This window comes from Heloderma suspectum, chromosome 2, assembly GCF_057233095.1.
Source record: "Heloderma suspectum isolate Gila_16-S chromosome 2, 16-S_ref, whole genome shotgun sequence".
Taxonomy (NCBI): domain Eukaryota; kingdom Metazoa; phylum Chordata; class Lepidosauria; order Squamata; family Helodermatidae; genus Heloderma; species Heloderma suspectum.
Window position 1 is genome coordinate 347108699 of NC_139459.1, and position 14902 is coordinate 347123600.

The 14902-nt window shown below is 45.5% G+C and overlaps 1 protein-coding gene across 2 annotated transcripts in view; it reads right to left on the reverse strand.

Annotated features, from left to right (window-relative positions):
- The window catches only part of LOC146355395 (zinc finger protein RFP-like), a 35024-nt gene extending 20145 nt beyond the window's left edge, over positions 1-14879 (reverse strand). For both annotated transcript variants that reach the window (XM_084830568.1, XM_084830570.1), the window contains exons 1-5: positions 14439-14879; positions 12643-12738; positions 8580-8810; positions 3651-3673; positions 2786-2910 (exon numbers count right to left, since the gene is read on the reverse strand). In XM_084830568.1, coding sequence (XP_084686694.1) covers positions 2786-2910; positions 3651-3673; positions 8580-8810; positions 12643-12738; positions 14439-14858 — 895 coding nt within the window. In that variant the 5' untranslated portion in view covers positions 14859-14879. The remainder of the gene's footprint in view (positions 1-2785; positions 2911-3650; positions 3674-8579; positions 8811-12642; positions 12739-14438) is intronic.
- Positions 14880-14902: the final 23 nt, after the last annotated feature.

Consider the following 14902-nt stretch of genomic DNA (forward strand, 5'->3'; position numbering starts at 1 on the left):
GCACAAATTGAGCAGTGATCAAATGGGAGTTTTGCACAAGTTTCCCCAAATGTGTGCAGCTTTCCTAGTTTGTGCAATTTTTCTCCATAGACTAAAGTGGTGCTGATGCAGTCTGCAGAGAAAATGTGTGCAAATTGAACTGGAACCAGGAACAAGAAGAGTGTGAGCACGTGTTTGGCAATTTGCGAATATTTTCAGCAGGCACGTGCTTGAGCTCATACTTGTGTTCAGGGCTTCAAACAGGGCATGCTTGCATGTTTTGCAAGCAAAAATGGAAACCCTGTACATCCCGACTCCCGGTTGCTCTTGCTTGTTGCTCCCCCAGTCTTTTCAATTGTTCCCGACTCACCAGTCTGCAGTACCAAGCAGTACTCTTATATTTGCCTTACTGCAGGCAGGAGAGGAGGCCAGATGAAAGGAGGGTAGTTAGTTATAGCTGTGATAACCAGCCTCCATAGAAAACTTCATGTTTGTAGACAGCATGCTCTGGTCTGGATACCAGTTACTGGGGGCATGTGCAGGAATTTTTCTAGGGGAGGGGCAAAACTGTACAGCAATATGTGATTATAATTTGCATGCACCACACACACTACTACATCACACCTGTGCATTTTCCTTGTGTGTGTGCTTTGTTGCTTTACATCACATTCCATGACATTTAGAATCCTTTACAGAGTAGCAGAAAATCCTTGGAATTTGATAGTACTAAAGCAGAAGACTGTTCTAGTCAAGCTTCACACAAGAGGCATCATGAAGTCCAATGAAACCTTATTTAGATATAGGTAGGTAGGTAGACATTCTCTCTCTCTCTCTCTCTCTCTCTCTCATTCTCACTCACTCACACACACCTAAGAACAAGAGGAAAGAACAGTTACACAGCTGCAGTACAGCAGCCTTTAGAATGTCATACTGAATATTTTATGGCAACACTGGTCTTATCACTGACCACTTCACACTGTTGTCAGGAAAAGGGTCCATGTTCTAGAATTATTTCCTTCATCTTGGAAACACTGGCAAACACTCTGTAGTGAGAAGCAATGGGGTCTGTGGGGAGTGTCTTTGGTAGGCGGAGGAGAAATGAATATGCTTGATCAGCGTTTAGAGTTCTAGAGAAGCCTGGATTGCTCACTTAATTTTTAAAACCGTTTTCAGCTGCATTTTACATCAGCTAACTGAATACCTCTTTTGCATGGCTTGAATTTTGAACTCTAGGAATGTTCTTTTGGAACTGGACACTTTGTATCTGGTTGCCCTTTCTTTCTTTCTTTCTTTCTTTCTTTCTTTCTTTCTTTTGCTTTTTAATTTATTTATTAAGAAGCCCAGATAATGTCAGATAATTTCTCGTAGACTTGGTGACTAAGAAGCACTGATAAATGTGTATAACAGGATTGCCTGCCTGTTCTTTCTCAAAAGGTAGATGTGGTGTCTTTCCACCTATGGCTGAAAGCCTCAGTTCTTTCCATGGCTCCCTTCACCCCCTAATGGTCTTTGGGCATGGTTAATGCAGGGAGTGAAGTTACCTGCTCATCTTACAGTACACCCCTTGGCTCTGTTCTCCAGGCAATACACAAGATACTCAGATACCTTCACAACATGAGGAAACATTAACTTCTGAGGAACTACATGGCACACTGCATTGGCTCCAATATCACAACCCTCTGTACCCCTAAACAAATTGCCCTGCTTCCGAAGTCAGCTTCATAGCACCCCACCCCACACACACACACCAAATCCCCACACGGCATTTCAGTAAATCAATCAAAACACCAGGAGACTAGATAACAACACTGGACTACAGTCCAAGGTGATCATACATCACTCCATCTCTCTGTTCCTCTGTTCCCCCCAGAAAAATGGGTATAACAACATGGGGTTACTTTGCAGGGCTAACATAATCCACAGTCTCTCAGCCATAGCCCCAGTTCCTGCAATATGGTAGAATAATAATGGACTTCATCTACATGTATTGGCATTTCAGTGTTTTTAATATTTCAATGTTTAAAGATCGGGGGGAAATTGTTTTAAAAATAAGTTAGAAAGATCATGAATTCCTGCCTTTGCTGCTACTGTTTGTTATTGGGTAGACATACTACTGCCCAATGACAGGTGCACTAAAATTCAATTTCTGGTTTGTTTGTTTTCATGGGGTAGTAATCACTTCTTATCAGGGAAGACAAAAAATAGCTTAAAGATGCACCAGAAAGTTCCTTCTCCAGACATTGGGTGTGTCAGTCATTGGACTAAAGCAATGAAAAGTGGGAGTTCCTTACAAAATGTATGGGAAGAATAATGGTTGCACATTTTGCCTCAAAACATGGGTTCTACAAGGACTAGAGACTCGCTTTGTAAAAAAGAAAAGAAAGAAAGCTGAGAATCTGGAGACTGTGGCTCATCTGGGGGCAACTGACCCCCCCTTGCCCTCCCCCTCTGGATTGTCATGGCTGGGGGGGCAAACAATGCAGGCGAGGTAACGCTTCCTTTCCTGCTCATGGGCTTCCTGAAAGCATCTGATTGACCACTCTTAGAAACTAGATGCTGAACTTTAATGTCAGTCTGATTCACCACAGCTTCTGTTCTGGGAGGAGTACGTGGGTAAGCAGCCACGGCTACTGCATCACCTGTTTTATCAGCACATTTAAAATTAAATGCTCATTGTGTAGGTTGCAGTCTGGAAACCCTAAAGAAGCATTACAAAAGGTTGGATTGCAACAGGTCAGCTGGAGCATATTAGCTATATTTTTAAAATCACTTCAAAAATTTCATACGTTGATTCTTTGTTGCCTACCTTTGAAATCCTTCATGACAGCCTTCAAAAAAAGATGCTTTTTGGAGATCTCATTAATTTGGTCCCTTAATCCAGAAAATACAGTAGGAAAACATGTTCGATCCACACATTTATTTTCATTACACCTAAGAAGAAACAACTGATATTTGTTATCTCTATTCTCAAGTCTATTAAATTCAGCAGTAAAAATGAATGGGAAAAGTGGAGAACAGCAGAAAGCAGTGGAGGTCAAATCAGAAGTGAACTGAAACCATTAAGTTTGGCTGAATCTGAAATGGATTCACTTGCTAGTTCAATTTGCTAGATACAAGCCTCTGAAGATGGAGGCTCTCATTCACTACAGCTTCTACTATCCCACGGCCATCTGGGTTAATGAAACTGGTAGTTCTGTATTATGTAAAATCCAAAAGCAATGTTAGGAATGTATAAGGAATTTGTTTCAGTTTGTTTTGGATCAGGATTTGCCCAGTTCGCTCCTTCTGGACTGAACCAGGACTTGGACGCAATCTGCTTCCATACATTTCTGAGCCTGCAATGTGATTTGTGGACCAAAAAACTTTGTTCAACAGAATGAAAAATGAAAATGTGCATGAAAAAAACATGTACTTTTGAAAACTGCTCACACAGATGCTTTAATCAATGGGAGAAGAATGAGTACATTTCAAAGATATGCACAGTTGATGTGTACATTTAGAAAACCCAATGCCAAGTTCTGTGCATGAACAGAACACACATTGCACAGAGACTAAGAAGAGGGTAGATGGAGGAACACTTTCCTCTATCAGAAAAAGTCCTATAATTTCCCTTCAAAGAGGCAGGCCGTTCACATGCAGCCCACTGGTCCCAGCATAGTAAAGCCACATACCTTTGTAAGGTGTCTTTGATGTCCTAGGGGGAAGAGAAAGAATGAGAGACAATCAGACCCGTGCACCAGTCTCCCCCCATGCACCACAGACCTCTTAAACCATAGAGGGGATATACTCCGGCAACATTTTCCAGCTAGTGTGAACTAGCATAGCTCTAGCAGCCTTAATGGAGTGCCAATAGTCCACAGTACTCAGGAGGAACTTTGTACCTGAAAACCAATTTTATGAAAGAAAACTACTATGTTTACATATTTTATCACCAGCAAAACAGAGGCTTTAGCAGTTACACCATTATTTATTTATTTATTTATTTATTATTAAATTTATTAATCGCCCATCTGGCTGGTCACCCAGCCACTCTGGGCGATGTAGAGCGTACAATAAAACAGTTTAAAACAGTAAAATTCTACAGTAAAAACATTTTCTAAAATACCCTAACGCACCCCAAATGCCTGCCTGAACAACCACGTTTTTAATGCACGACGGAAGCTCCTTAAAGAGGGGGCATGGCGGAGTTCCCTAGCAAGGGAGTTCCACAGAGTAGGGGTAGGGATGTACGAAAGTCACTTACCTTTTCGAAGGGTGACATTCGTGGTGGGGGGGAGGCGCTCCGTCCCTCCCCCTGAAATTCTGGCCGGGGGAGGGAGGCACTCCGTCCTTCCCCCCGAATCCTGGCCGGCCAGCTCTGCGGAGCTCCGCCAGCAGCCGGACATCTGGCACCTGGCTAGCAGGGACGCAAATGGCAGCGGCCGTAGCCGCCGCCGTTTGTGTCCCTGCAGTCAGCCATGATAGGCTACGTAAATGTTTACGTAGCCTATCACGGCTGATTTAAAAGGGAAAAAAAAGCACGTAGGCAAATGGCGGTGCCTATGGGCGCCGCCATTTGCGTACCTTATTTTGGCACGTCTTAGTCTACGTAAACATTTACGTAGACTAAGACAGCGAAAATAAGGGGAACGCAAATAGCGTAGTGTCTACGCTATTTTCTTTCCCCTTATTTTCGCCATCTTAGTCTACGTAAATGTTTACGTAGACTAAGCCGCCATTTGCGTACGCACATTTTTTTTCTCTTTTAAATCAGCCGTGATAGGCTACGTAAACATTTACGTAGCCTATCACGGTGTTTTTTAGAAATCTAGCCGTGATAGGCTACGTAAATCTTTATGTAGCCTATCATATTTTGTTGTTGTTGTTGTTGTTTAACTGGAAATGGTGGCGGCGGTGGCCGGTCAGAAGACCAGCTGCCGCCGCAGCCGCCGCCACCGCGTTGCCACAGCGCCGCCGCCGCACCGCTGCCACCGCCAGGAAGATCCGCCCAAGGTAAGTCCCGTCCCAGGGGGGTGGGGGGGCAGACCGTTCCGCCACCGATTTCAGGGGGCCGAATGCGCTGGCATTCGGCCTCCCCGAGATCCGTGGCGGAATTCTCTGACATCCCTAAGTGGGGGCCACTACAGAAAAGGCCCTCTCCCTCGTCCCCACCAGTCTAGCTGTCCTGGCTGATGGGACAGAGAGAAGGCCATCCGAGGCTGTCATAACTATTTGTGCCCATTGGTGTCATGTGTACCAATAGTTATGATAATGGTATAACTGCTATGTGTAGATTTAGCCTTTGGCATGAAAATCTTTTCAGAAAACAAATCTCAGCTAGTTCCTGAAGCACTCCTCCTCCTCAGGTCTCTGAAATCCGGAGTGTGTCTACCATTGATTTTCTTTTCCCTTCAAGGAAATGTCACCACAAGGCAAGAAATTCCTGTAATGTTTCTGCAGCTGCCAATTAGAAATGAACATTACACAGCTCAGGACCACAGTACCTGATGGAGCACCTCTCCCAGTGTGAACCTACTCATACACTACACTACAATCAACTTCAGAGGCCCTCCTCCAAGTGCCTCCTCCAAGGGAGGTTTGGGGGATGGCAACAAGGGAGAGGGCCTTCTCAGTGGTAGCCCCTCAATTGTGGAATTCTACCCCACTGAGCTCTGCCTGGTGGCAACATCTCATCTTTTCAGTAGCAGGTTATGGCTTGCCTCTACTCCCAGGCATTTGACAGCGTATGACAGGGCTTTTAATGTCAGTTGTTTTATCCAGTCCCAAATACTGTAACTGGTTTTTTTTTTCTTTTACATTGTTTTAAAATTTTGTATGTTAATTATATTACATTTTTATTATGTTGCATTTTGGGTTGTAATTTTTGTGAACTGCCCAGAAAGCTTTGGGTATTGAGCGGCATAGAAATAAAATAAATGCAATGCAATGCAATGCAATGAACAGAAACAAGATATAGCCATGTTAAAAGGCATTACTATATTTTCTTTAATTTTTTATTCTAATAAAGCATGATTTATAGTGGGAAATCAAGGCACTATTATTTTCAGGGGAATGATATCACATAGCTGCGAGAGGGAACCGTTATAAGAACAAGATGCATGCAGTAAGTTCTTTAGCAAGCCAGAGTGCAAACAGTTCAGCCTTCTTCCCTCACCCCTCTACTCATGCTAGTGCAGAGAAACCTAACAAAGAGCAGAGGAAGTCACTTCCTGGGATGACAGGGATTCTTCATTTTCCAGTGACACTTTTCTTGAAACTAACACCAACCAACAACAGCACTTAACGTTTATAGAGTGCCTTCAGGTGTCAAGGACCCTCACATGTATTATCATATTGTAATCCTTAAAACAACCCTGTAGTAAGCCAGTATTATATTATTCCTCATTTTACAGATGGCTGAGGGTGAAAGAGAGTGGCTTGCCTAAAGCCAGCTAGTGAGTTCATGATGACAGAGGTGAGATTCAAACTGGGAACGTCCTGACTGAAAGAAAGGGCCTTTTCAGCAGTGGCCTCTTGGTTATGAAATACCCTTTCCAGGGATGTTTGTTCTTCCCCCACTTTAATGTCTTCAGTGTCAGGCAAACAACCCTTTTTCCACAGGCCTTTTAAACTCCATGCTTGTAATCTATGGCATTATGTTGTAGGGATGTTGGAGAAATCCATTTGGGGGGTGGAGTTCAATGGGTTTTCCTAAGTTTGCCCTCACCCCTCAGACTTTGTTTTAGTTCCTGCTGTGGTACCTAATTCAATCTGTGGTGATGAACCAGGCCAGTCAGTGGATTTTCCAGGCATTTTGCAAGGTTTTTTTCCTGAAGGTTTCACAATTTACCCAAAGTTCTGAACAATTTGTGCAAATTCAGCCATAATTTGCACAAATTGCTCAGAAATGTTTGCAAATTGCCCAGAAATGTGTGCAAATTGCTCAGAAATGTGCGCAAACTGTGGAACCTGCAAAAAATGCACAAAAGCAATTCCGAGAGTTCAGGGAAAAGTCTGCAGCTTGGCTTGCAAACACAAATCATGCTGCAGAATCCCATTGAGTCAAAAAAGAACTGGATTTCCCAGCAACAGACATCCCTGTTATGTTGGGATGTGTTTGTTTAACTAGTGAGGCCTTGTAATACTTGCTGATTTTTTTAACCTTTTATCTGATTTGAAATGATGGGTTTTAGTGTTAGTGCTGCTATATAGCAGATGCGGGCAGAAAATATATCTCCAGATGATTTCGACTTCAACCCTCAGCACTCCTGACCATTGGCCATGCTGGCAGGGGCTTCCTGGAAGTCCAAAACATCTGATCATCTACCTTCTGTCCCCCTCACTCCACCCCACTATATAGAACAGCAATGTGTGAGAAATCTGTTCTGCTGAATTTTTTGTGCGGACACTTTTTGTTGGCAAATCCCTATATTTCAGGACTTGCTATGCATTCTGAGGAACCAGAAAAATGGATATGATTAAATGATTAAATGTGCATATCTGAAAAGTGAATAAAGAAAAATATTTACACATCAAAAATTTATACAAACACACTTTAGTCAATAGGTGGATGGCATAAAAATGCATACAATTTGAAAAATGCACACATTTTTTTAAATACACAAAAAAACTGTACAGATTCACACACACACACACACGCCTGCTCAGAACTGGCACTTGGAGGTGGGAAAAAGAGAAACTCCATGAAATCGGACTAGACAGATCTGCTTATCCCTAACAGTTGTTATTGGGTAGGGATGTTGCAGAAGTCCTGAGCAGGGGGTGGAGCCCAACGGACTCTATGCTGCCCAGCCACCCAGACCTCAGCCCCTGCCTGCCAGGTTGCAGGGGGCTCACACGCCCATTCGGCTACTGGTGGGAAGCGCTGCAAGGCAGTTGGTCACCTTACCAAGCTGCAGTTGTACGCACAATCACGGCTTGGTTACTTCTGCATATCTAAAGTTGCGTTTATGGCTGCCTTAAAGGGGCAATGACACAAGATGACAGGCATAAAGTAATCAAGAGCCACAATTGTGCGCACAATTGCAGCTTGGTAAGAGGCCAGCCGGCCTTGCAGTGCTTCTCAGGCAGTTGCTGAGCCATCCTTTAGTCCCACAGTGCAGCAGGCCACGACAGCGGCTCAGCAATTGCCTGAAGGGACCAGACAGAGGTGAGTCCGTCCATCCCTATTATTGGGAGATAGAATGAACAGCTCAATACAGTGAAAAGCTCTCTTAGTCACCACACTATATATGCATGCACATACACACTTGCCTTAGAGTGTAAATTTATCCTTGGAAGTCTTATTATTAAAAGTATATTGGGGAGGGATTATTATTATTATATTTATTTATACCCCGCCTTTTTCCCAGTACTGGGACACAAGGCGGCTTACAAAGATTAAAACATATACAATTAAAACATACAAAAATATACAAAAGTTAAAATATAAGTAAACAACAATACAATTAAAATTATATTAAAACATTAAAACAGCATTTTAAAATAGCATTTTAGCAGCTTACCCCCAGGTTCCAACTATGACCCAAGGGCCTGCTGGAAAAAGAATAATCCTTCCCTAGCAGACAACCTGAACTGTTTCTTTTATTTGTTAACCTCACCTGCAAGAATTCATTAGCTGACTGATTCTGTTTCTCCTCCATCTCCTTGATAAGGTTGTCTAATGAGGAAATTTTGTCAGAGAGTTTGGCAATCTGTTTATTTTTGATGTCTTCAATTCTGTCATCCAGACCTTTCAGTTCAACCAGCAGGAGGTCCTCTTCTTGTTCCAGAAATAGACGCAGTTGCTCAAACTCTGCCACAAGTTTTTGCCGCTCACTTTGTGTCTCCTCCTGTAATGAGAAAGTGAAAAGAGGGAGAAGGGATGGCCTTGCTGGATCCCCCCGCGGATCCCCCCCGAGACGAGACTTACCTGGGGCGGATGTTCCAGGCGGCAGAGGCTCCGGCGGCAGCTGCGGCGGCTGGTCTCCTGACCGGCTGCCGCTGCTGCCATTTGCAGTCTTGTCGTTTTTGGTTTTTTTTACAAGACGTGATAGGCTACGTAAAGATTTACGTAGCCTATCATGGCTGGGTTAAAAAAAAAAAAAAACACCCGCGTATGCAAATGGCGGCGGCTACAGCCGCCGCCATTTCCGTTCCTTATTTTTGGCCGTCTTAGTCTACGTAAATATTTACATAGACTATGATGGCAAAAATAAAGGGGAATGCAAATAGCTTAGTGGGCGCTATTTGCGTCCCTTTTTGATTCGCCGTTTTAGCCTATGTAAATATTTATGTAGGCTAAAACAGTGAATCAAAAAGGGATGCAAATAGCGCCTGCTATGCTATTTGCGTTCCCCTTTATTTTCACCATCATAGTCTACGTAAATATTTATGTAGACTAAGACGGCCAAAAATAAGGAATGCAAATGGCGGCAGCTGTAGCCGCCGCCATTTGCATACGCGGTTGTTGTTTTTTTACCCAGAGCCCTCCACGGCCGGAAATCCGGCTGCGGACAGCTCTGGCCTGGGCCTGGCCAGCTGCTCCGCGGAGCTGCCGCAGAGCACAGCCGGCCGTCGAGGATACCGGGGGAGGGACGGAACGCCTCCCCCCCATCAACATAATCCGCGGAAAGGTAAGTGACTTCCGTACATCCTTACTCTCACGTAGCTTTTATGACCTCAGAGGGCAGCCGGCAGGGGACGGGGGTGGATATCTGATTCCTCTTCTGAGGTCAGACCTTGGAAGGGTTTTTCCAAGCAACCCTGTAGTGCCTGGGACCCTCACCCAGGGACCATAGGATTCATCTCTAAGTCACAAAATGGCAGGCAAACAAGCACGTTTCACACAACATGCACCATTGCAGAGTATATGCTAGAAGACTGACAATTCACCAGAAACAAGATACTTCGCTTCTGTGCTGGGAAAATAAAATTCTCCCACAGCTACATTGCTAATTTACAAAAACATGGATGTAGTTGGAACCCTTCATTATTGTGCATCTGGAAAGGTTGCAAGAAAGACCTCTAGTTAATTTCAGGTCACATATAAGACTCCACCGTTTTATGTCAGTTTCTGAATTGGGGTGGGTAGTGGGGCCTTTGATTAAATCCATAAACCTCATTGCCTGTCTGAATCACATTAATTTTAGTCCTTCTTGCTGGTCCTAATAAGATCAGACCCAGCTCTTATTCCTACTCCTGATTAACTGAACTGAACTGAAATGGGAGAACCAAGTCTTTGCTTCGACTGTGGTTTATTTTATTTTTTTGGTGATGGTTATGAAAAATACACAACCACCCCGCCCAAACCCAGAAATCTGCAGCAACAACCCCCTTCCTCTCTGTTCGCACTCTGCTTCTGAGAAGTGGGAAGCCACCTGCTGGTCTGGCAAGCTCTCCTGTCAAGGCTCTGGATGATTTTTGGAATTCTGAATTGCTGTGACTGCTTATCAGCTCCCTTTGTCAAACAGAATGCTCCTTTGTGTTCTAGAGAGCAATTTCAAATGAGGCAGTAGGGCCAAATGGCTAGAGTGCACATGGTAGAAAACTCAGGATGAATCCAACCAGGTACAGCTTAAAACTAGAGAAGCTGGAGAAATCTGCTGCAGACACCATTGAAGCTGGATTCCCAAGAACCCGACCTGTACAGTCCGCAACAGACCAGCCCCCCTTACCAGCTCATCCTCCAGATTTTGCGCAGGGTATCTTTCCACCTTTTTAAAAAAGGCAAGATTACAGTTGTCACAAGCGTCCCCCTGGGGGCTCGAGCTTAGAGGGTTCCCACCGGTTTGGCCCCGCAGACGCCAGTCCATGAGCTCCTGCTCTTGTCTGACTGGACGCTTGCCAAGTCGGGCAAGCACAGCAGCCCCCACTTCTTTCCTGAGTGGTGATGGAAGAATAGTAAGCCTTCCCGTCCTGCCACCGAGAGCAACTGCGCCCCTCTCTGCTGGTGCTCAGCTGAGATCATAAGCTGAATAGGAGCCAACAATGTGATGTGGCTGCAAAAAGGGCAAATGCTCTTTTGGGCTGCATTCATAGACGCATAGCTTCCAAATCCAGGGCAGTACTAGTTCCCCGCTATTTCAGCACTGGTTAGGCCTCATCTAGAGTACTGTGTCCAGTTCTGGGCACCACATTTTAAGAAGGATGCAGACAAACTGGAGTGGGTTCAGAGGAGGGCAACAAAGATGATCGGGGAACTGGAAACAAAGCCCTATGAAGAGAGACTGAAAGAAGTTGAAAGGTTGTCACAGAGAGGAAGGCCAGGATCCCTTCTCGATCATCCCAGAGTGCAGGACACAGAATAATGGGCTCAAGTTACAGGAAGCCAGATTCCGGCTTGAGCTCAGAGGGTTCCCACCAGTTTGGCCCCCCAGTTTGTCCATAAGTTCCTGCTCTTGTCTGACTGGGCGCATGCCAAGTCGGGCAAGCGCAGCAGCCCCCACTCCTTTCCTGAGTGGTGACGGGAGGATGGGAAGCCTTCCCGTCCTGCTGCCGAGAGCAACTGCGCCCCTCTCTGCCAGTGCTCAGCTGAGAGGGATGCAGTTGCTCTGGGTGGCAGCAGAGACGGCAGGATGGGAAGCGAGGGAAGCACCATTTCCCTCTCGCTTCCCAGTCTTCGGCCGAGAACAACTGTGCCACTCTCTGCCAGTGCTTGGCAGAGAGGGGTGCAGTTGCTCGCGGCGGCGGTAGCAACAATGCTTACCGGGCTCCTGCGAACCACCAGCCGGCTCGTGTCCCAGCGCGAGCCAGGTCCAGCAGTGGGCAGGGATCTGGTGAGCGGATCGCGAGGCAGACTCAGGTGAGTTCGCACAACCCTAGGCAAGATACGCTAGCCTAAGGGCAGCTGCCATGAGCCTACCATGGGAAAACTATCGCCATAACTTGCATTATGGCTGCAGTTTACATAGAAGCAAGTGCTTTATGGCCACGAATGGCATAAATACGCATATTACGGCTGTAATTTTCCAAAGGTAGGCTAATGGCAGCCACCATTAGCGTATCTTGTCTTTTTTAAAGCCAGAAGGATGCCCCGCGAAATCCGGTGGATGCACCAAGACTCTGGGGAAATCCAGTCATTTCCAAGTGGCCCAGATTTCCCTGCAGCAGCCCTCCCTGCCCCCTGGGGCAGATGTCAAGGGGTTCACCCATCCCTACTTAGAACCCATTTGGGAGATTATTCAATGGCAGTACAGGCAGAGGAAATAAATAATACTTTTACACTAACATTGTTTCTGCAGGATGTTATTTATTTATTTGATTTCTATACTGCCCTATAGCCCAAGCTCCCTGGGTGTTATGGGATCCAACCACAGGAAAGAATGTAAATATATGAAGGAATCATGCCATTGACCCATGTAGCCTGGTACCGCCCAATCTGACTGCCGGCAGCTCTTCAAGATCTGGAGCAGAGACCTTTCCTAGCTCTACTACATTTTATGGTGGACAGCTTGTGGCCCTCCAGATGGTTTGGCTATGCTGGCTAGGGCAGCTGGGAGTTGTAGGTGAAAACATCTGGAATACTATACATTGCCCAGGCCTGCTTTAAGTGGGGGGAAAAATGCCAAGGATTGCATCTGGGACATTATGTATGTGAAGCACATGCTCCATCACTGAGCAGTGGCACCACGCTGTAAGTGAAAACTATATTGCAGAGGCAACCAGTTGTACAAATGTACCTACCAGTAGATGCTTGCTTTCAGCCTCCCCACTCTCTATGGAAGAGAGATATTCTTCTTTCTCCTTGTTCAGAAACACCAAATGTCTCTGAATTTTATGCTGCCAAAAAAAAGGTGTTTGGGTTAGTTGGGGCTGCAGAGAAGATGCACTTATAAATATAAAGGCAGTGTCTGCTCAAGAATAAGGTACGATGATACTAAGATAGAAAAAGAGTTTAGGAAAAGTTTCTAGTAAATACCATTCACAATGCCAGTCCTTCCTTTCCCTCTTGCACTGATTTGCAATTGGAAATTTCTGGGCCTCTGGATATAGGAGACATTGATACAGTTGTGCAGCATATTTCTGAGCCATGTGCTCACATTACGAATGTTTAATGCTCTGATATTTTTCCGACAGATATATTCTGAGGTTAAGGAGCTTTTACATGTGCTTTGCTGTGAATATTGCCAGATTTTTTTTTGGGGGGGGGTGTAATTTATTCATATATTTATTTACATGGAGGTCAAAGTTCACTGTTTTGTTTTGTTGGGAATTTCTGTATTTTATTGTGTCTGTATTATTGACTGATGGATTTGATCTGAACCCCTGCCTTTCTACCAAAGAAATGGCAATGAAGGCAGCTTTATTGTAAATTGCCTCAAGCATTCATTGAGTGAAAGGGTGATTCAGGAATATTATAAATAAATAAATAAATAAATCAGTCAGTCAGTCAGTCAGTCAGTCAATCTGATCCACCCTTCCCCTACCCCTTGGGCCCAGAAAGTTATCTTGGGTCAGAGGAAAGAGATGGTGGCAGCAGACTCTCCTCAGACCCTGGCAGAACATCGTTTCCCACTGGGGGAGACAGAGTGGGATTAGGAGTACTATTCCCAGTATCCCAGGTGGGAAGCTGATGCTCCAGGCAACATTTCCGCTTGGCAGAAGGGCCTCTGATGTTCTTGGAAGACAGAAATGATGCACCATTACTCCTAGTGAGATTCTGGGACTGGTAGATCCAAGTAGGACCGGACAACTTGTGACCCTCCAGATGTTTTAGCCTACAGCTCCCATCATCCCTCTGTATTGGCTACACTGGCTAGGGCTGAAGGGAGTGGTAGGCCAAAACATCTGGAGGGCCACATGTTCTCCACCCCTATTCTAAAGTGAAAAGAGACTTTGCTTGCACCTGGGGAGCACCTCTGCCAACACCCCAAGTATGTTTCTGGGCCCATGGGGCAGGGAAAGGGGGAGGAGGAGGAGGTACCCAGTCCTTTGCAAACATTCACTTGGAATGATTTCAGACAGAGTGAGCAGTGGGACTGGTGGTGCAGCTAGGACCCTGGGCGTAATGGACTTATGGAGGGTAGGGTCTTTTAGATGGCCGGGTTCGTTGCTTCAGTCATGAAGCACGCAACAAACGTTTCTCTTCTCTCCCCCACCCCTGCGATTCTGTGCTTCACAACTGCTTCTGCATTCCTGATATCTTAGAACCCCACCACACACACACACACACGCATGCACAAACCCAACTAAAAAACTGTTTGCCAATCCTAATCAATCAATCAATCCATCCATCCTCTGAGCATGTGCAGATCCACATTTTAAAAACACTTAATTTATAGCTTCGTCAAGACTACAGGAATTAAATGGCGTTTGCTTCTGCTGCCCTCATCCCCTGCCGCCGACTGGGTGGCAATTTGGGGGGGGTGCCTGGGTTGCAGGGACCTGGACTTTGCCCCCAAGGTCCTACCCCAGCGTCACCAGACAGCGGGATTCTTGCACATCCCATCTCCCCATCTCCACCCACTGCAGCGTCCTACCTTGTACTTTTCAAAAGCCTCCTCCTTCGGAATCACCTCATGCTCCCTGTGCTCTTTGGATTTGTCACAAACCACACAGATGAGAGCTTGATCATCTTTGCAGAAAAGTTTCAGAGGCTCCTGGTGTCTCTCACAGACTCTTCCCAACGCTTCTGCCCCTTTGGCCATCTGAAGACTGAATTTCTTGGCTATGGCTACAATAGTTGCCAGTTGTCGGTTTGGCCTGAAGTTCCTTTGCTGACAAGGTTCCCTGCACTGAGGGCACAACGTGTCTTTGTCAGGCCCTCCCCAGCACCGGGTGATGCAGGCCTGGCAGAAGATGTGCCCACAGTCTATGATCACCGGGTCTTTGAAATACTCCAGGCAGATGGGACACATAGTTTCATCGCAGAGATTCTGGACTGGATTCTCGTCTGCCATTGTGTCTGCCTGCAGCGGTATGAAAGCCGGAGTTTCGTTTCTCT